The following is a 22160-nucleotide window of genomic DNA, read 5'->3' as shown; positions in this document are numbered from 1 at the left end:
TGTGGATGAGAGAGCTTGGAAAGTGAATCAGTTGCTGTTCGTTGATGATACAGCGCTGGTTACTGATTCAGGTGAGAAACTGCAGAAGCTGGTGACTGAGTTTGGTAAAGTGTGTGAAAGAAGAAAGCTGAGAGTAAATGTGAATAAGAGCAAGGTTATTAGGTACAGTAGGGTTGAGGGACAAGTCAATCGGAGGTAAGTTTGAATGGGGGAAAACTGGAGGAGGTGAAGTGTTTTAGATATCTGGGAGTGGATTTGGCAGCAGACAGAACCATGGAAGTGGAAGTGAGTCGTAGGGTAAGGAAGGGGGCGAATGTTCTGGGAGCGTTGAAGAATGTGTGGAAGTTGAGAATATTATCTCGGAAAGCAAAAATGGGTATGTTTGAAGGAATAGTGGTTCCAACAATGATATATGGTTGCAAGGCATGGGCTATAAATGGAGTTGTGCAGAGGAGGGTGGATGTGCTGGAAATGAGATGTTTGAGGACAATATGTTGAGTGTGGTTGAGAGAGCAGAAGAGGGTGTTTTGAAATGGTTTGGTCACATGGAGAGAATGAGTGAGGAAAGATTGACCAAGAGGATATATGTGTCAGAGGTGGAGGGAACGAGGAGAAGTGGAAGACCAAATTGGAGGTGGAAAGAGAGTGAAAAAGATTTTCAGTGATTGGGGCCTGAACACGCAAGAGGGTGAAAGGTGTGCAAGGAATAGAGTGAATTGGAACGATGTGGTATACCGGGGTCAACATGCTGTCAATGGATTGAACCAGGGCATGTGAAGCATCTGGGATAAACCATGGAAAGTTCTGTAGGGCCTGGCTGTGGAAAGGGAGCTATGGTTTCAGTGCATTATACATGACAGCTAAAAAGTGAGTGTGAACAAATGTGGCCTTTGTTGTCTTTTCCTAGTGCTACCTCGCACACATGCGAGGGGAGGGGGTTGTTTCATGTGTGGCGATGGGAATGAATAAGGGCAGACAGCATGAATTATGTTCAAGTGTATATATGTATATGTCTATGTGTGTGTGTATACATATATATATATATATATATATATATATATATATATATATATATATATATATATATATAGCTTCATTGAAGCTTATTGATAGTGGTTAAATTGATGAGAACTGCTATTGACGTTTGTGTAAATAAATTATACATTTCCTTTTTTTCCATAGCCAGAGGTTGAACCATTATGTGACATTCATTTTTTTCCATTCATTTCAAGCTAGAAGTTTCAGTTTTCTAAATTGTTTCTTACATTTTTCATATGTATATATATGTATGTGTGTGTGTGTGTATATGTGCATATGTATGTGTATGTGTGTGTATGTGTATATGTATATATATATGTATATTATCCCTGGGGATAGGGGTGAAAGAATACTTCCCACGTATTCCTCGCGTGTCGTAGAAAGCGACTAGAGGGGACGGGAGCGGGGGGCCAGAAATCCTCCCCTCCTTGTATTAACTTTCTAAAATGGGAAACAGAAGAAGGAGTCACGCGGGGAGTGCTCAGCCTCCTCGAAGGCTCAGAGTGGGGTGCCTAAATGTGTGTGGATGTAACCAAGATGTGAAAAAAGGAGAGATAGGTAGTATGTTTGAGGAAAGGAACCTGGATGTTTTGGCTCTGAGTGAAACGAAGCTCAAGGGTAAAGGGGAAGAGTGGTTTGGGAATGTCTGGGGAGTAAAGTCAGGGGTTAGTGAGAGGACAAGAGCAAGGGAAGGAGTAGCAATACTCCTGAAACAGGAGTTGTGGGAGTATGTGATAGAGTGTAAGAAAGTAAATTCTCGATTAATATGGGTAAAACTGAAAGTTGATGGAGAGAGGTGGGTGATTATTGGTGCATATGCACCTGGGCATGAGAAGAAAGATCAAGAGAGCAAGTGTTTTGGGAGCAGCTGAATGAGTGTGTTAGTGGTTTTGATGCACGAGACCGGGTTATAGTGATGGGTGATTTGAATGCAAAGGTGAGTAATGTGGCAGTTGAGGGAATAATTGGTATACATGGGGTGTTCAGTGTTGTAAATGGAAATGGTGAAGAGCTTGTAGATTTATGTGCTGAAAAAGGACTGATGATTGGGAATACCTGGTTTAAAAAGCGAGATATACATAAGTATACTTATGTAAGTAGGAGAGATGGCCAGAGAGCGTTATTGGATTACGTGTTAATTGACAGGCGTGCGAAAGAGAGACTTTTGGATGTTAATGTGCTGAGAGGTGCAACTGGAGGGATGTCTGATCATTATCTTGTGGAGGCTAAGGTGAAGATCTGTATGGGTTTTCAGAAAAGAAGAGTGAATGTTGGGGTGAAGAGGGTGGTGAGAGTAAGTAAGCTTGAGAAGGAGACCTGTGTGAGGAAGTACCAGGAGAGACTGAGTACAGAATGGAAAAAGGTGAGAACAATGGAAGCAAGGGGAGTGGGGGAGGAATGGGATGTATTTAGGGAATCAGTGATGGATTGCGCAAAAGATGCTTGTGGCATGAGAAGAGTGGGAGGTGGGTTGATTAGAAAGGGTAGTGAGTGGTGGGATGAAGAAGTAAGAGTATTAGTGAAAGAGAAGAGAGAGGCATTTGGACGATTTTTGCAGGGAAAAAATGCAACTGAGTGGGAGATGTATAAAAGAAAGAGACAGGAGGTCAAGAGAAAGGTGCAAGAGGTGAAAAAAAGGGCAAATGAGAGTTGGGGTGAGAGAGTATCATTAAATTTTAGGGAGAATAAAAAGATGTTCTGGAAGGAGGTAAATAAAGTGCGTAAGACAAGGGAGCAAATGGGAACTTCAGTGAAGGGCGCAAATGGGGAGGTGATAACAAGTAGTGGTGATGTGAGAAGGAGATGGAGTGAGTATTTTGAAGGTTTGTTGAATGTGTTTGATGATAGAGTGGCAGATATAGGGTGTTTTGGTCGAGGTGGTGTGCAAAGTGAGAGGGTTAGGGAAAATGATTTAGTAAACAGAGAAGAGGTAGTGAAAGCTTTGCGGAAGATGAAAGCCGGCAAGGCAGCAGGTTTGGATGGTATTGCAGTGGAATTTATTAAAAAAGGGGGTGACTGTATTGTTGACTGGTTGGTAAGGTTATTTAATGTATGTATGACTCATGGTGAGGTGCCTGAGGATTGGCGGAATGCATGCATAGTGCCATTGTACAAAGGCAAAGGGGATAAGAGTGAGTGCTCAAATTACAGAGGTATAAGTTTGTTGAGTATTCCTGGTAAATTATATGGGAGGGTATTGATTGAGAGGGTGAAGGCATGTACAGAGCATCAGATTGGGGAAGAGCAGTCTCCCGCGTTTGCGAGGTAGTGCAAGGAAACAGACGAAAGAAATGGCCCAACCCCCCCCCCATACACATGTATATACATACGTCCACACACGCAAATATACATACCTACACAGCTTTCCATGGTTTACCCCAGACGCTTCACATGCCTTGATTCAATCCACTGACAGCACGTCAACCCCGGTATACCACATCGCTCCAATTCACTCTATTCCTTGCCCTCCTTTCACCCTCCTGCATGTCTAGGCCCCGATCACACAAAATCTCTTTCACTCCATCTTTCCACCTCCAATTTGGTCTCCCTCTTCTCCTCGTTCCCTCCACCTCCGACACATATATCCTCTTGGTCAATCTTTCCTCACTCATTCTCTCCATGTGCCCAAACCACTTCAAAACACCCTCTTCTGCTCTCTCAACCACGCTCTTTTTATTTCCACACATCTCTCTTACCCTTACGTTACTCACTCGATCAAACCACCTCACACCACACATTGTCCTCAAACATCTCATTTCCAGCACATCCATCCTCCTGCGCACCACTCTATCCATAGCCCACGCCTCGCAACCATACAACATTGTTGGAACCACTATTCCTTCAAACATACCCATTTTTGCTTTCCGAGATAATGTTCTCGACTTCCACACATTCTTCAAGGCCCCAGAATTTTCGCCCCCTCCCCCACCCTATGATCCACTTCCGCTTCCACGGTTCCATCCGCTGCCAGATCCACTCCCAGATATCTAAAACACTTCACTTCCTCCAGTTTTTCTCCATATATATATATATATATATATATATATATATATATATATATATATATATATATATATATATATATATATATATGTTGAGATGTATAGGTATGTATATGTGTGCATGCGGATGTGTATGTATATACATGTGTATGTGGGTGGGTTGGGCCATTCTTTCATCTGTTTCCTTGCGCTACCTCTCTAACGTTGGAGACAGCAACAAAGTATAATAATGATAATGATAAGAGAGAGAGAGAGAGAGAGAGAGAGAGAGAGAGAGAGAGAGAGAGAGAGAGAGAGAGAGAGTTGATAGAGATGCTCTGTGGAAGGTATTAAGAATATATGGTGTGGGAGGCAAGTTGTTAGGAGCAGTGAAAAGTTTTTATCGAAGATGTAAGGCATGTGTACGGGTAGGAAGAGAGGAATGTGATTGGTTCTCAGTGAATGTTGGTTTGCGGCAGGGGTGTGTGATGCCTTAATGGTTGTTTAATTTGTTTATGGATGGGGCTGTTAGGGAGGTGAATGCAAGAGTTTTGAAAAGAGGGGCAAGTATGCAATCTGTTGTGGATGAGAGAGCTTGGGAAGTGAGTCAGTTGTTGTTCGCTGATGATACAGTGCTGGTGGCTGATTCGGGTGAGAAACAGTTGACTGAGTTTGGTAAAGTGTGTGAAAGAAGAAAGCTGAGAGTAAATGTGAATAAGAACAAGGTTATTAGGTACAGTAGGGTTGAGTGACAAGTCAATTGGGATGCAAGTTTGAATGGAGAAAAACTGAAGGAAGTGAAGTGTTTTAGATATCTGGGAGTAGATTTGGCAGTGGATGGAATCATGGAAGAAGAAGTGAATCATACGGTGGGGGAGGGGGCGAAAGTTCTGGGAGCCTAGAAAAATGTGTGGGAGGCAAGAACATCATCTTGGAAAGCAAAAACGGGTATGTTTGAAGGAATAGTGGTTCAAACAATGTTATATGGTTTCAAGGCGTGGGCTATAGATAGGGTTGTACGGAGGAGGGTGGATGTGTTGGAAATGAGATGTTTGAGGACAACATATGGTGAGAGGTGGTTTGATCAAGCATGTAATGAAAGGGTAAGAGAGATGTGTGGTAATAAAAAGAGTGTGGTTGAAAGAGCAGAAGATGGTGTATTGAAATGGTTTGGTCACATGGAGAGAATGAGTGAAGAAAGATTGATAAAGAGGATATATGTGTTAGAGGTGAAGGGAACAAGAAGAAGTGAAAGACCAAATTGGAGGTGGAAGGATGGAGTTAAAAAGATTTTGAGCGATCAGGGCCTGAGCATACAGTAAATTGAAAGGCGTGCAAGGAATAGAGTGAATTGGAATGATGTGGTATACTGGGGTCAACGTGCTGTTAATGGATTGAACCCGGGCATGTGAAGCATTTAGGGTTAACCATGGAAAGTTTTGTGGGCCCTGGATGTCAAAGGGGGTACTGGTTTCGGTTCATAACACATGACAGCTAGAAACCGTCTGGTGGGGTGATGATGGGAATGGATGAAGGTAGCAAATATGAAAATGTGCATGTGTATATATGTATATATCCGGGTATGTATATGTATGTATACGTTAAAATGTATAGGTATGTATATGTGCATGTGTTGGTTTGTATGAATATACATGTGTATGTGGGTGGGTTGGGCCATTCTTTTGTCTGCTTCCTTGCAAGTTGATATGCATATCAACATATATATATATATGGTGTGGGAGGCAAGTTGTTAGAAGCAGTGAAAAGTTTTTACCGAGGATGTAAGGCATGTGTACGTGTAGGAAGAGAGGAAAGTGATTGGTTCTCAGTGAATGTAGGTTTGCGGCAGGGGTGTGTGATGTCTCCATGGTTGTTTAATTTGTTTATGGATGGGGTTGTTAGGGAGGTAAATGCAAGAGTCTTGGAAAGAGGGGCAAGTATGAAGTCTGTTGGGGATGAGAGAGCTTGGGAAGTGAGTCAGTTGCTGTTCGCTGATGATACAGCGCTGGTGGCGGATTCATGTGAGAAACTGCAGAAGCTGGTGACGGAGTTTGGTAAAGTGTGTGGAAGAAGAAAGTTAAGAGTAAATGTGAATAAGAGCAAGGTTATTAGGTACAGTAGGGTTGAGGGTCAAGTCAACTGGGAGGTGAGTTTGAATGGAGAAAAACTGGAGGAAGTGAAGTGTTTTAGATATCTGGGAGTGGATCTGTCAGCGGATGGAACCATGGAAGCGGAAGTGGATCATAGGGTGGGGGAGGGAGCGAAAATTTTGGGAGCCTTGAAAAATGTGTGGAAGTCGAGAACATTATCTCGGAAAGCAAAAATGGGTATGTTTGAAGGAATAGTGGTTCCAACAATGTTGTATGGTTGCGAGGCGTGGGCTATGGATAGAGTTGTGCGCAGGAGGATGGAGGTGCTGGAAATGAGATGTTTGAGGACAATGTGTGGTGTGAGGTGGTTTGATCGAGTAAGTAACGTAAGAGTAAGAGAGATGTGTGGAAATAAAAAGAGCGTGGTTGAGAGAGCAGAAGAGGGTGTTTTGAAATGGTTTGGGCACATGGAGAGAATGAGTGAGGAAAGATTGACCAAGAGGATATATGTGTCGGAGGTGGAGGGAACGAGGAGAAGAGGGAGACCAAATTGGAGGTGGAAAGATGGAGTGAAAAGGATTTTGTGTGATCGGGGCCTGAACATGCAGGAGGGTGAAAGGAGGGCAAGGAATAGAGTGAATTGGAGCGATGTGGTATACAGGGGTTGACGTGCTGTCAGTGGATTGAATCAAGGCATGTGAGGCGTCCGGGGTAAACCATGGAAAGCTGTGTAGGTATGTATATTTGCGTGTGTGGACGTGTGTATGTACATGTGTATGGGGGGGTTGGGCCATTTCTTTCGTCTGTTTCCTTGCGCTACCTCGCAACCGCGGGAGACAGCGACGAGGTATAAAAAAAAAAAATATATATATATATATATATATATATATATATATATTTTTTTTTTTTTTTATACTTTGTCGCTGTCTCCCGCGTCTGCGAGGTAGCGCAAGGAAACAGACGAAAGAAATGGCCCAACCCCCCCCCATACACATGTACATACACATGTCCACACACGTGTATACATACCTACACAGCTTTCCATGGTCCACCCCAGACGCCTCACATGCCTTGATTCACTCCACTGACAGCACGTCAACCCCTGTATACCACATCGCTCCAATTCACTCTGTTCCTTGCCCTCCTTACACCCTCCTGCATGTTCAGGCCCCGATCACACAAAATCTTTTTCACTCCATCTTTCCACCTCCAATTTGGTCTCCCTCTTCTCCTCGTTCCCTCCACCTCCGACACATATATCCTCTTGGTCAATCTTTCCTCACTCATTCTCTCCATGTGCCCAAACCATTTCAAAACACCCTCTTCTGCTCTCTCAACCACGCTCTTTTTATTTCCACACATCTCTCTTACCCTTACGTTACTTACTCGATCAAACCACCTCACACCACACATTGTCCTCAAACATCTCATTTCCAGCACATCCATCCTCCTGCTCACAACTCTATCCATAGCCCACGCCTCGCAACCATACAACATTGTTGGAACCACTATTCCTTCAAACATACCCATTTTTGCTTTCCGAGATAATGTTCTCGACTTCCACACATTTTTCAAGGCTCCCAAAATTTTCGCCCCCTCCCCCACCCTATGATCCACTTCCGCTTCCATGGTTCCATCCGCTGACAGATCCACTCCCAGATATCTAAAACACTTCACTTCCTCCAGTTTTTCTCCATTCAAACTTACCTTATATATATATATATATATATATATATATATATATTTTTTTTTTTTTTTTAATACTTTGTCGCTGTCTCCCGCGTTTGCGAGGTAGCGCAAGGAAACAGACGAAAGAAATGGCCCAACCCCCCCCATACACATGTATATACATACGACCACACACGCAAATATTCAGGCCCCGATCACACAAAATCTTTTTCACTCCATCTTTCCACCTCCAATTTGGTCTCCCACTTCTCCTCGTTCCCTCCACCTCTGACACATATATCCTCTTGGTCAATCTTTCCTCACTCATTCTCTCCATGTGCCCAAACCATTTCAAAACACCCTCTTCTGCTCTCTCAACCACGCTCTTTTTATTTCCACACATCTCTCTTACCCTTACATTACTTACTCGATCAAACCACCTCACATCACACATTGTCCTCAAACATCTCATTTCCAGCACATCCATCCTCCTGCGCACAACTCTATCCATAGCCCACGCCTCGCAACCATACAACATTGTTGGAACCACTATTCCTTCAAACATACCCATTTTTGCTTTCCGAGATAATGTTCTCGACTTCCACACATTCTTCAAGGCTCCCAGGATTTTTCGCCCCATCCCCCACCCTATGATCCACTTCCGCTTCCATGGTTCCATCCACTGCCAGATCCACTCCCAGATATCTAAAACACTTTACTTCCTCCAGTTTTTCTCCATTCAAACTTACCTCCCAATTGACTTGACCCTCAACCCTACTGTACCTAATAACCTTGCTCTTATTCACATTTACTCTTAACTTTCTTCTTTCACACACTTTACCAAACTCAGTCACCAGCTTCTGCAGTTTCTCACATGAATCAGCCACCAGCGCTGTATCATCAGCAAACAACTGACTCACTTCCCAAGCTCTCTCATCCACAACAGACTTCATACTTGCCCCTCTTTCCAAAACTCTTGCATTCACCTCCCTAACAACCCCATCCATAAACAAATTAAACAACCATGGAGACATCACACACCCCTGCCGCAAACCTACATTCACTGAGAACCAATCACTTTCCTCTCTTCCTACACGTACACATGCCTTACATCCTCCATAAAAACTTTTCACTGCTTCTAACAACTTGCCTCCCACACCATATATTCTTAATACCTTCCACAGAGCATCTCTATCAACTCTATCATATGCCTTCTCCAGATCCATAAATGCTACATACAAATCCATTTGCTTTTCTAAGTATTTCTCACATACATTCTTCAAAGCAAACACCTGATCCACACATCCTCTACCACTTCTGAAACCACACTGCTCTTCCCCAATCTGATACTCTGTACATGCCTTCACCCTCTCAATCAATATCCTCCCATATAATTTACCAGGAATACTCAACAAACCTATACCTCTGTAATTTGAGCACTCACTCTTATCCCCTTTGCCTTTGTACAATGGCACTATGCACGCATTCCGCCAATCCTCAGGCACCTCACCATGAGTCATACATACATTAAATAACCTTACCAACCAGTCAACAATTCAGTCACTCCCTTTTTTAATAAATTCCACTGCAATACCATCCAAACCTGCTGCCTTGCCGGCTTTCATCTTCCACAAAGCTTTTACTACCTCTTCTCTGTTTACCAAATCATTTTCCCTAACCCTCTCACTTTGCATACCACCTCGACCAAAACACCCTATATCTGCCACTCTATCATCAAACACATTCAACAAACCTTCAAAATACTCACTCCATCTCCTTCTCACATCACCACTACTTGTTATCACCTCCCCATTTGCGCCCTTCACTGAAGTTCCCATTTGCTCCCTTGTCTTACGCACTTTATTTACCTCCTTCCAGAACATCTTTTTATTCTCCCTAAAATTTAATGATACTCTCTCACCCCAACTCTCATTTGCCCTTTTTTTTCACCTCTTGCACCTTTCTCTTGACCTCCTGTCTCTTTCTTTTATACATCTCCCACTCAATTTCATTTTTTCCCTGCAAAAATCGTCCAAATGCCTCTCTCTTCTCTTTCACTAATACTCTTACTTCTTCATCCCACCACTCACTACCCTTTCTAATCAACCCACCTCCCACTCTTCTCATGCCACAAGCATCTTTTGCGCAATCCATCACTGATTCCCTAAATACATCCCATTCCTCCCCCACTCCCCTTACTTCCATTGTTCTCACCTTTTTCCATTCTGTACTCAGTCTCTCCTGGTACTTCCTCACACAAGTCTCCTTCCCAAGCTCACTTACTCTCACCACCCTCTTCACCCCAACATTCACTCTTCTTTTCTGAAAACCCATACAAATCTTCACCTTAGCCTCCACAAGATAATGATCAGACATCCCTCCAGTTGCACCTCTCAGCACATTAACATCCAAAAGTCTCTCTTTCGCGTGTCTGTCAATTAACACGTAATCCAATAACGCTCTCTGGCCATATCTCCTACTTACATAAGTATACTTATGTATATCTTGCTTTTTAAACCAGGTATTCCCAATCATCAGTCCTTTTTCAGCATATAAATCTACAAGCTCTTCACCATTTCCATTTACAACACTGAACACCCCATGTATACCAATTATTCCCTCAACTGCCACATTACTCACCTTTGCATTCAAAGCACCCATCACTATAACCCAGTCTCGTGCATCAAAACCACTAACACACTCATTCAGCTGCTCCCAAAACACTTGCCTCTCATGATCTTTCTTCTCATGCCCAGGTGCATATGCACCAATAATCACCCATCTCTCTCCATCAACTTTCAGTTTTACCCATATTAATCGAGAATTTACTTTCTTACATTCTATCACATACTCCCACAACTCCTGTTTAAGGAGTATTGCTACTCCTTCCCTTGCTCTTGTCTTCTCACTAACCCCTGACTTTACTCCCAAGACATTCCCAAACCACTCTTCCCCTTTACCCTTGAGCTTCGTTTCACTCAGAGCCAAAACATCCAGGTTCCTTTCCTCAAACATACTACCTATCTCTCCTTTTTTCACATCTTGGTTACATCCACACACATTTAGGCACCCCAATCTGAGCCTTCCAGGAGGATGAGCACTCCCCGCGTGACTCCTTCTTCTGTTTCCCATTTTAGAAAGTTAAAAGAAAAAAAAATAAAAAGTACGAGGGGAGGATTTCTGGCCCCCCGCTCCCGTCCCCTCTAGTCGCTTTCTACGACACGCGAGGAATGCGTGGGAAGTATTCTTTCACCCCTATCCCCAGGGATAATATATATATATATATATATATATATATATATATATATATATATATATATATATATATATATATATATATATATGCGTGCATAGTGCCATTGTACAAAGGCAAAGGGGATAAGAGTGAGTGCTCAAATTACAGAGGTATAAGTTTGTTGAGTATTCCTGGTAAATTATATGGGAGGGTATTGATTGAGAGGGTGAAGGCATGTACAGAGCATCAGATTGGGGAAGAGCAGTGTGGTTTCAGAAGTGGTAGAGGATGTGTGGATCAGGTGTTTGCTTTGAAGAATGTATGTGAGAAATACTTAGAAAAGCAAATGGATTTGTATGTAGCATTTATGGATCTGGAGAAGGCATATGATAGAGTTGATAGAGATGCTCTGTGGAAGGTATTAAGAATATATGGTGTGGGAGGCAAGTTGTTAGAAGCAGTGAAAAGTTTTTATCGAGGATGTAAGGCATGTGTACGTGTAGTAAGAGAGGAAAGTGATTGGTTCTCAGTGAATGTAGGTTTGCGGCAGGGGTGTGTGATGTCTCCATGGTTGTTTAATTTGTTTATGGATGGGGTTGTTAGGGAGGTAAATGCAAGAGTCTTGGAAAGAGGGGCAAGTATGAAGTCTGTTGGGGATGAGAGAGCTTGGGAAGTGAGTCAGTTGTTGTTCGCTGATGATACAGCGCTGGTGGCGGATTCATGTGAGAAACTGCAGAAGCTGGTGACGGAGTTTGGTAAAGTGTGTGGAAGAAGAAAGTTAAGAGTAAATGTGAATAAGAGCAAGGTTATTAGGTACAGTAGGGTTGAGGGTCAAGTCAATTGGGAGGTGAGTTTGAATGGAGAAAAACTGGAGGAAGTGAAGTGTTTTAGATATCTGGGAGTGGATCTGTCAGCGGATGGAACCATGGAAGCGGAAGTGGATCATAGGGTGGGGGAGGGGGCAAAAATTTTGGGAGCCTTGAAAAATGTGTGGAAGTCGAGAACATTATCCCGGAAAGCAAAAATGGGTATGTTTGAAGGAATAGTGGTTCCAACAATGTTGTATGGTTGCGAGGCGTGGGCTATGGATAGAGTTGTGCGCAGGAGGATGGATGTGCTGGAAATGAGATGTCTGAGGACAATGTGTGGTGTGAGGTGGTTTGATCAAGTAAGTAACGTAAGGGTAAGAGAGATGTGTGGAAATAAAAAGAGCGTGGTTGAGAGAGCAGAAGAGGGTGTTTTGAAGTGGTTTGGGCACATGGAGAGAATGAGTGAGGAAAGATTGACCAAGAGGATATATGTGTCGGAGGTGGAGGGAACGAGGAGAAGAGGGAGACCAAATTGGAGGTGGAAAGATGGAGTGAAAAGGATTTTGTGTGATCGGGGCCTGAACATGCAGGAGGGTGAAAGGAGGGCAAGGAATAGAGTGAATTGGAGCGATGTGGTATACAGGGGTTGACGTGCTGTCAGTGGATTGAATCAAGGCATGTGAAGCGTCCGGGGTAAACCATGGAAAGCTGTGTAGGTATGTATATTTGCGTGTGTGGACGTATGTATGTACATGTGTATGGGGGGGGTTGGGCCATTTCTTTCGTCTGTTTCCTTGCGCTACCTCGCAGACGCTGGAGACAGCGACGAGGTATAAAAAAAAAAAAAAAAATATATATATATATATATATATATATATATATATATACACACACACACATACATAAGCACATATACACACACACACACATACATATATATACATATGAAAAATGTAAGAAACAATTTAGAAAACTGAAACTTCTAGCTTGAAATGAAATGAAAAAATGGATGTCACATAATGGTTCAACCTCTGGCTAAGGAAAAAGGAAATGTATAATTTATTTACACAAACGTCAATAGTAGTTCTCATCAATTTGACCACTGTATCAATAAGCTTCAATGTCTAAGCTACATTTTTTCCAATTTTACTATTTTCTTGTCAAAGCACCATGTATGAAAACTATCACTCCAGTAACACAACTATAAACATTTACTTCCCCTTTATATATATATATATATATATATATATATATATATATATATATATATATATATATATTTTTTTTTGCTTTGTCGCTGTCTCCCGCGTTTGCGAGGTAGCGCAAGGAAACAGACGAAAGAAATGGCCCAACCCACCCCCATACACATGTATATACATACGTCCACACACGCCAATATACATATCTACACACACATATATATATATATATATATATATATATATATATATATATATATATATATATATATATATATACCTAAGCTGTGTAGGTATATATATATATATATTTATTATTTATTTATTATACTTTGTCGCTGTCTCCCGCGTTTGCGAGGTAGCGCAAGGAAACAGACGAAAGAAATGGCCCAACCCCCCCCATACACATGTATATTCATACGTCCACACACGCAAATATACATACCTACACAGCTTTCCATGGTTTACCCCAGACGCTTCACATGCCTTGATTCAATCCACTGACAGCACGTCAATCCCGGTATACCACATCGCTCCAATTCACTCTATTCCTTGCCCTCCTTTCACCCTCCTGCATGTTCAGGCCCCGATCACACAAAATCTTTTTCACTCCATCTTTCCACCTCCAATTTGGTCTCCCCCTTCTCCTCGTTCCCTCCACCTCCGACACATATATCCTCTTGGTCAATCTTTCCTCACTCATCCTCTCCATGTGCCCAAACCACTTCAAAACACCCTCTTCTGCTCTCTCAACCACGCTCTTTTTATTTCCACACATCTCTCTTACCCTTACGTTACTCACTCGATCAAACCACCTCACACCACACATTGTCCTCAAACATCTCATTTCCAGCACATCCATCCTCCTGCGCACAACTCTATCCATAGCCCACGCCTCGCAACCATACAACATTGTTGGAACCACTATTCCTTCAAACATATATATATATATATATATATATATATATATATATATATATATATATATATATATATATATATATATATATATCTATATATATATATATTATCCCTGGGGATAGGGGAGAAAGAATACTTCCCACGTATTCCCTGCGTGTCGTAGAAGGCGACTAAAAGGGGAGGGAGCGGGGGGCTGGAAATCCTCCCCTCTCATTTTTTTTTGATTTTCCAAAAGAAGGAACAGAGAACGAGGCCAGGTGAGGACATTCCCTCAGAGGCCCAGTCCTCTGTTCTTAACGCTACCTTGCTAACGCGGGAAATGGCGAATAGTATGAAAGAGAATATATATATATATATATATATATATATATATATATATATATATATATATATATATATATATATATATATATATTCTTTCTTTCTTTTAAACTATTCGCCATTTCCCGCATTAGCGAGGTAGCGTTAAGAACAGAGGACTGGGCCCTTTTTTGGAATATCCTCACCTGGCCCCCTCTGTTCCTTCTTTTGGAAAATTTAAAAAAAAACGAGAGGGGGAGGATTTCCAGCCCCCCGCTCCCTCCCCTTTTAGTCGCCTTCTACGACACGCAGGGAATACGTGGGAAGTATTCTTAATCCCCTATCCCCAGGGATATATATATATATATATATATATATATATATATATATATATATATATATATATATTATCCCTGGGGATAGGGGAGAAAGAATACTTCCCACGTATTCCCTGCGTGTCGTAGAAGGCGACTAAAAGGGAAGGGAACCGGGGGGGCTGAAAATCCTCCCCCTCTCGTTTTTTTTTTTTTTCTCAAAGGAAGGAACAGAGAAGGGGGCCGGGTGAGGATATTCCCTCAGAGACCCAGTCCTCTGTTCTTAAAGCTACCTCGCTGAGGCGGGAAATGGCGAATAGTATGAAAGAAAAAAGAAAGATATATATATATGTATATATATACACAGACATACACATATATACACATGTACATATTTATATTTGCTTGCCTTTATCCATTCCTGGCAATACCTCGACCCGCAGCAAACAGCATCGCTGTCCCCTACTTCTGTGAGGTAGCGCCAGAAAAACAGAAAATGAAGGTCACATTCATTTACACTCAGTCTCTAGCTGTCATGTGTAATGGACTGAAGCTACAGCTCCCTATCCACATCCAAGTCCCACAGCCTTTCCATGGTTTACCCCAGATGTTTCACATGCCCTGGTTCAGTTCACTGTCAGCACGTCAACCCTGGTATACCACATCGTTCCTTACACACCTCACACCCTCCTGTATGTTCAAGCTGCAATTGCTCAAAATCTTTTTCATTCCATCCTTCCACCTCCAATTCGGTCTCCCACTTGTCCTTGTTCCCTCCACCTCTTTTACACATATATTCCATTTGTCAACCTTTCCACACTCATTATCTCCATCAGTCCAAACCATTTCAACACACCCTCTTCAGCTCACTCAACCACACCCTTTTTATTATTACCCTTTCCTTACTTACTCAATCAAACTTACCCTTTCATTACTTAATCAAACTACCTCGCACCATATATTGCCCCCAAACATTTAATTTCCAACAAATCCATCCTCCTGCATACAACCCAATCTATAGCTCATGCCTTGCAACTATATAATATTGTTGGAACCACTATTCCTTCAAGCATACCCATTTTTGCACTCACTTTCAGTTTTATCCACATCAATATGGAATTTACTTTCCAACAATTTACAACATACTCTCACAACTCCTGTTTTAGGAGTAGTGTTACTCCTTCCTCAGCTCTCTTCCTCTAACCAACCCTTGACTTTACTCCTAAGACATTTCCTATTCATTCTTCCCCTTTGCCCTTGAGCTTTGCTTTAGTCAAATCCAGAACATCCATGATTCTGTCCTACAACATACTACCAATCTCTCCTCTCTTCTCATCTTTGTCACATCCACACACATTTAGAGCATTAAGAGTTCAATACCATCATCATTACCTTCCTGTCATCATCAGTTGCTTGCTTCTCCTTAACTGGAATAGTTGGGTCAGACAGCATAAACCTATATGTGTCAAAGGTGGCCACATCTGCAGGCGTAGGTGTGTAGCGCAGAGTGAAAGACTGGGTCTCTAGTTGGTTGACAATTGTTATTTCTGAAGTGATTACAGGCCCTGAAAATTGAGGAATTTCAGTATAAAATCTAAAACAACCTGAAAATAGAAAACATTTGCTATGGTACCCCACCTGGGATGAGTGATTAGGTAATAATCTATCTCAATAATGTGGTTAGTGACAATATAACAAAGAAATTAGAGAGCCCATAACTTCCATGGATACACAAGAGAGAAAACTTTATGGAGGTAAATATCTTCTCCATGAATATAGATTGGTTACAAAATTACACAGCTAGTGTATAAAACAGAAGTACTGAACATTCTATGAATTCTATAATGAGGAAAGACTTTTGATAGATGGGTGGTACTGGCAGGATATGAAGAAAGTGGGTCAGAACAAAGTTGATGCTCAAAAGATGCCAAAAAGCCTAGGTGTGTAAAACTCTAGTATAAAGATACATATAATACAGCAGCAAGGAATAAGAGCTGACAAATTAGGATGAAAAAGTAGGGAAAATAAAAACATACACCTCAAGCAAATGATAAGCCTACACTATTCCTTAATTCAATCAACTCACAGTTAAAGAAGTAATAATAAGACTAAACAGCATTTTGTATATCAACAGAGTTGTGAATGCATGGAACAAAAAAAAGAGGAAACTATAAATGCAGACATCATTAGTTAAAAATGTTGTTTTGATCCTAGAGAAACAGACAATCACGAAGCAAATTTCAAAAACTGAGATGAAATACTGAACTCTGACATGGATATCTAAATTAAGAGATATGAGTTATGGAAAAAGGCTATAAGAGAAAAAGTTACAAATTCTCTGGGAAAAGTTTAAAGATTGGTAAAATAAGAGCTTATAGTTACTGTACACATCACAAATAGTGATGACACAACAAACTATGAAAAGGTACATTAAGATGTTGTGATGACTTTAGCACTACAGAAATGCAAATAGCTTAGGCAATTTAACTTATAACAAAGCAGATGCTGCAAGCACCATTAGGTTTAGGTTTGTATGATAATAGAAGAGAATTAAGAGATTTTATAATTCATACTTTTAGTACAAAACTATCTTGCTAAAAGTAAAAACATAACAAGTTCATGAAATAAATATCTATACACCAAACTGTTACCTACTTACCCTCAACCACATTTGAGTAACTAAACAGACACCTATATAACGATTTACATAACTCCTGTGCACTAAATCTGAGATAAATTCAGCACTTCTCAATCATATCTAAGATATAATATGGTGTCATATGATATACTATATTCTGTTTCATTAAATAGTTACATCAAAGATTATGATTCTGCAAGCATCAATTATCTTGGACTGTTCAAATATGAACTATCAAGGTGCTTTCTGCAGTCCAATATATTATAGGACCAGGCACCAAGGATCAGATATATGTACAAATATACTCTGTACACTATCATTTTTTGTGGAATTATGGCATGAAGCCAAAGAATAATAAAGTGATATTTTGATACAAAGACAGTTAGGTAGCAGACCATTTTAATCCTAGCTCAAAAGAGTAAGAAGATGCAATTATGATGAGTATGATGTGTAGACGTATGACGTCACAATAGTAGTCAATTTTGTACCAAGCAGTAAGGGGGTACACTATAAGCAATTATACAAGGTATATCAAAGTATATACATGCCAGAAATGGACGGAGCAAGGGGATGGCAAACATCAAGAAAGATATGGAAGGATGAAAGTGGCTTTAAGCAATCAGGGCCAGAACATTTAGGATGATGAACAGCATGCATGGGATAAAACAAACTGGACTATTGTGGTATAAAAGGGTTGACGTGCAGTCTCTATGTGCTGATCCAGGGCCTATGAAATACTCAAAGAAAACCATAAAATTGTCCAAGAGGCTTGAATGTGGACACAGTGTTCTAGTTTTAGTGCATTATGAATGTGAGCAAATTAGGCCATGTTGTCTGTTCCTGGCACCATTCCCCTTATATGGGAAACAGAGCACAAGTGTGAAAGAAATATTGAAGTGTAAGGATATACTGCTGTTAAACCTTGTTAGTAGTCCAAAAAGTTACACACAGAGAGCCTGGTAGCTTAACAGTAGGAAACTTATCAATACAAAAAGTTTGGAACAATATGAAGAAATAATGACACCAAGAATAGTTAGTAAAAGTTCAAGAACAAAATCAATCTGAACCCAGCACATAGCAGCACAGTGACATAAACATTATAGCTGAAACATGCGGTGGGATGCTCCTGTCTTGCTAAAGAGGATAATATGATATGCTTTGAATCCTGACATTTATACGAAACCTATGATATGGATCAGTACATTTCTATCATACAAAAGAAATCAATGTAATATCTTAAGTATCTTGCATATGATCAACACTCACGAGTCCTGATGGAGAGAGAAACATTCTCACTGGTGACTCCATGTGCTGTAGTATAGATCTGGAAGTTGTACAGTTCTCCGGGCATCAGTTCACCTATCAGAACTGTCAATTTACGATTGATTCCTTCCGTTGCTTGATCACCAGGAATTACCTTTGGTTTCTGTTAATGAATGAATAAGTAAATATCAAATAAAGGAAAGAGAGACATCTCTGAGCTTAATGATCACTGTATAATTACATACACGTGTATATATGTATATGTCTGTGTATGTATATATATGTATACGTTGAGATGTATAGGTATGTATATGTGCGTGTGTGGATGTGTATGTATATACATGCGTATGTGGGTGGGTTGGGCCATTCTTTCATTTGTTTCCTTGTGCTACCTCGCTAACGCAGGAGACAGTGACAAAGTATAAAAAATAAATAAATATATATTACCAATAGGGAGGTGAATGCAAGAGTTTTGTAAAGAGAGGCAAGTATGAAGTCTGTTGTAGATGAGAGTCAGTGAGTCAGTTGTTGTTCGATGATGATACAGCGCTGGTGGCTGATTCATGTGAGAAACTGCAGAAGCTGGTGACTGAGTTTGGTAAAGTGTGTGAAAGAAGAAAGTTAAGAGTAAATGTGAATAAGAGCAAGGTTATTAGGTACAGTAGGGTTGAGGGTCAAGTCAATTGGGAGGTAAGTTTGAATGGAGAAAAACTGGAGGAAGTAAAATGTTATAGATTTCTGGGAGTGGATCTGGCAGCGGATGGAACCATGGAAGCAGAAGTGGATCATAGGGTGGGGGAGGGGGCGAAAATCCTGGGAGCCTTGAAGGATGTGTGGAAGTCGAGAACATTATCTCGGAAAGCAAAAATGGGTATGTTTGAAGGAATAGTGGTTCCAACAATGTTGTATGGTTGCGAGGCGTGGGCTATGGATAGAGTTGTGCGCAGGAGGATGGATGTGCTGGAAATGAGATGTTTGAGGACAATGTGTGGTGTGAGGTGGTTTGATCGAGTAAGTAATGTAAGGGTAAGAGAGATGTGTGGAAATAAAAAGAGCGTGGTTGAGAGAGCAGAAGAGGGTGTTTTGAAATGGTTTGGGCACATGGAGAGAATGAGTGAGGAAAGATTGACCAAGAGGATATATGTGTCGGAGGTGAAGGGAACGAGGAGAAGTGGGAGACCAAATTGGAGGTGGAAAGATGGAGTGAAAAAGATTTTGTGTGATCGGGGCCTGAACATGCAGGAGGGTGAAAGGAGGGCAAGGAATAGAGTGAATTGGATCGATGTGGTATACCGGGGTTGACGTGCTGTCAGTGGATTGAATCAGGGCATGTGAAGCGTCTGGGGTAAACCATGGAAAGCTGTGTAGGTATGTATATTTGTGAGTGTGGACGTATGTATATACATGTGTATGGGGGTGGGTTGGGCCATTTCTTTTGTCTGTTTCCTTGCACTACCTCACAAATGCGGGAGACAGCGACAAAGCAAAAAAAAAAAAAAACTACCAATATATGACTATAGGATTTATAACTTCTCAATGATAGCCATACTTAAACTAATGACAGCTTAATAGAATGACAGAAATCTCTATACTGGACTATCTTTAACAGACTTATGTCTCTCATTAACCCCTTAATCAGGCATCTTATATTATTAGGTTTTCTTAAAAATGGAAAGTTTTCAAGAAAAAGGTAAAACAATTTTTCTCTTTGGAAATGGAAGAATTTCATGAGAGATTAAAAACACCAAAGAAACAAGTGTAATAGGCCTTATGTTTCCCTTGGATGAACATAAAAGAAATACAAACTTCAGGTGGGAGTGTACTCCTGAGATAGCCCAGTACTAACACCTCATTTATATAATATTTTGATGCACCTGGTTCCTTTTACCATGAAATATGTTTTCATTAAATAGATGCTTGTGGCATGAGAAGCGTGGGAGGTGGGCAGATCAGAAAGGGTAGTGAGTGGTGGGATGAAGTAGTAAGATTATTAGTGAAAGAGAAGAGAGAGGCATTTGGATGATTTTTGCAGGGAAATAATGCAAATGAGTGGGAGATGTATAAAAGAAAGGTACAAGAGGTGAAAAAGAGGGCAAATGAGAGTTGGGGTGAGAGAGTATCATTAAATTTTAGGGAGAATAAAAAGATGTTTTGGAAGGAGGTAAATAAAGTGCATAAGACAAGGGAACAAATGGGAACTTCATTGAAGGGGGCTAATGGGGAGGTGATAACAAGTAGTGGTGATGTGAGAAGGAGATGGAGTGAGTATTTTGAAGGTTTGTTGAATGTGTTTGATGATAGAGTGGCAGATATAGGGTGTTTTGGTCGAGGTGGTGTGCAAAGCGAGAGGGTTAGGGAGGATGATTTGATAAACAGAGAAGAGGTAGTAAAAGCTTTGTGGAAGATGAAAGCTGGCAAGGCAGTGGGTTTGGATGGCATTGCAGTGGAATTTATTAAAAAAGGGGGTGACTGTGTTGTTGACTGGTTGGTAAGGTTATTTAACGTACGTATGATTCATGGTGAGGTGCCTCAGGATTGGCAGAATGCTTGCATAGTGCCATTGTACAAAGGCAAAGGGAACAAACGTGAGTGCTGAAATTACAGAGGAATAAGTTTGTTGAGTATTCCTGGAAAATTATATGGGAGAGCATTGATTGAGAGGGTGACGGCATGTACAGAGCATCAGATTGGGGAAGAGCAGTGTGGTTTCAGAAGTGGTAGAGGATGTGTGGATCAGGTGTTTGCTTTGAAGAATGTATGTGAAAAATACTTAGAAAAGTAAATGGATTTGTATGTAGCATTTATGGATCTGGAGAAGGCATATGACAGAGTTGATAAAGATGCTCTGTGGAAGGAATTAAGAATATATGGTGTGGGAGGCAAGTTGTTAGAAGTAGTGAAAAGTTTTTATCGAGGATGTAAGGCATGTGTACGTGTAGGAAGAGAGGAAAGTGATTGGTTCTCAGGGAATGTAAGTTTGTGGCAGGGGTGTGTGATGTCTCCATGGTTGTTTAATTTGTTTATGGATGGGGTTGTTAGGGAGGTGAATGCAAAGGTTTTGGAAAGAAGGGCAAGTATGCAGTCTGTTGTGCATGAGAGAGCTTGGGAAGTGAGTCAGTTGTTGTTCGCTGATGATACAGCGCTGGTGGCTGATTCATGTGACAAACTGCAGAAGCTGGTGACTGAGTTTGGTAAAGTATGTGAAAGAAGAAAGTTGAGAGTAAATGTGAATACGAGCAAGGTTATTAGGTACAGTAGGGTTGAGGGTCAAGTCAATTGGGAGGTAAGGTTGAATGGAGAAAAACTGGAGGAAGTGAAGTGTTTTAGAGATCTGGAAGTGGATTTGGCAGCGGATGGAACCATGGAAGCGGAAGTGAATCATAAGGTGGGGGAGGGGGCGAAAATTTTGGGAGCGTTGAAGAATGTGTGGAAGTCGAGAACATTATCGCGGAAAGCAAAAATGGGTATGTTTGAAGGAATAGTGGTTCCAACAATGTTGAATGGTTGTGAGGCGTGGGCTATGGATAGAGTTGTGTGCAGGAGGGTGGATGTGCTGGAAATGAGATGTTTGAGGATAAATATGTGGTGTGAGGTGGTTTGATCGAGTAAGTAATGTAAGGGTAAGAGAGATGTGTGGTAATAAAAAGAATGTGGTTGAGAGGAGCAGAAGAGGGTGTTTTGAAATGGTTTGGTCACATGGAGAG

At 41.1% G+C, this 22160-nt stretch overlaps 1 protein-coding gene across 2 annotated transcripts in view; it reads right to left on the bottom strand.

The window, feature by feature from the left end:
- LOC139755960 (tyrosine-protein phosphatase 10D-like) overlaps positions 1 to 22160 on the bottom strand; it is a 657464-nt gene that overhangs the window by 210931 nt on the left and 424373 nt on the right. For both annotated transcript variants that reach the window (XM_071674794.1, XM_071674795.1), the window contains exons 15-16: positions 18460 to 18619; positions 15948 to 16120 (exon numbers count right to left, since the gene is read on the bottom strand). In XM_071674794.1, the coding sequence (XP_071530895.1) occupies positions 15948 to 16120; positions 18460 to 18619 (333 nt within the window). The remainder of the gene's footprint in view (positions 1 to 15947; positions 16121 to 18459; positions 18620 to 22160) is intronic.

Source organism: Panulirus ornatus, chromosome 20 (genome assembly GCF_036320965.1).
Source record: "Panulirus ornatus isolate Po-2019 chromosome 20, ASM3632096v1, whole genome shotgun sequence".
Lineage (NCBI taxonomy): Eukaryota > Metazoa > Arthropoda > Malacostraca > Decapoda > Palinuridae > Panulirus > Panulirus ornatus.
This window is presented reverse-complemented; position numbering and strand designations above follow the sequence as displayed.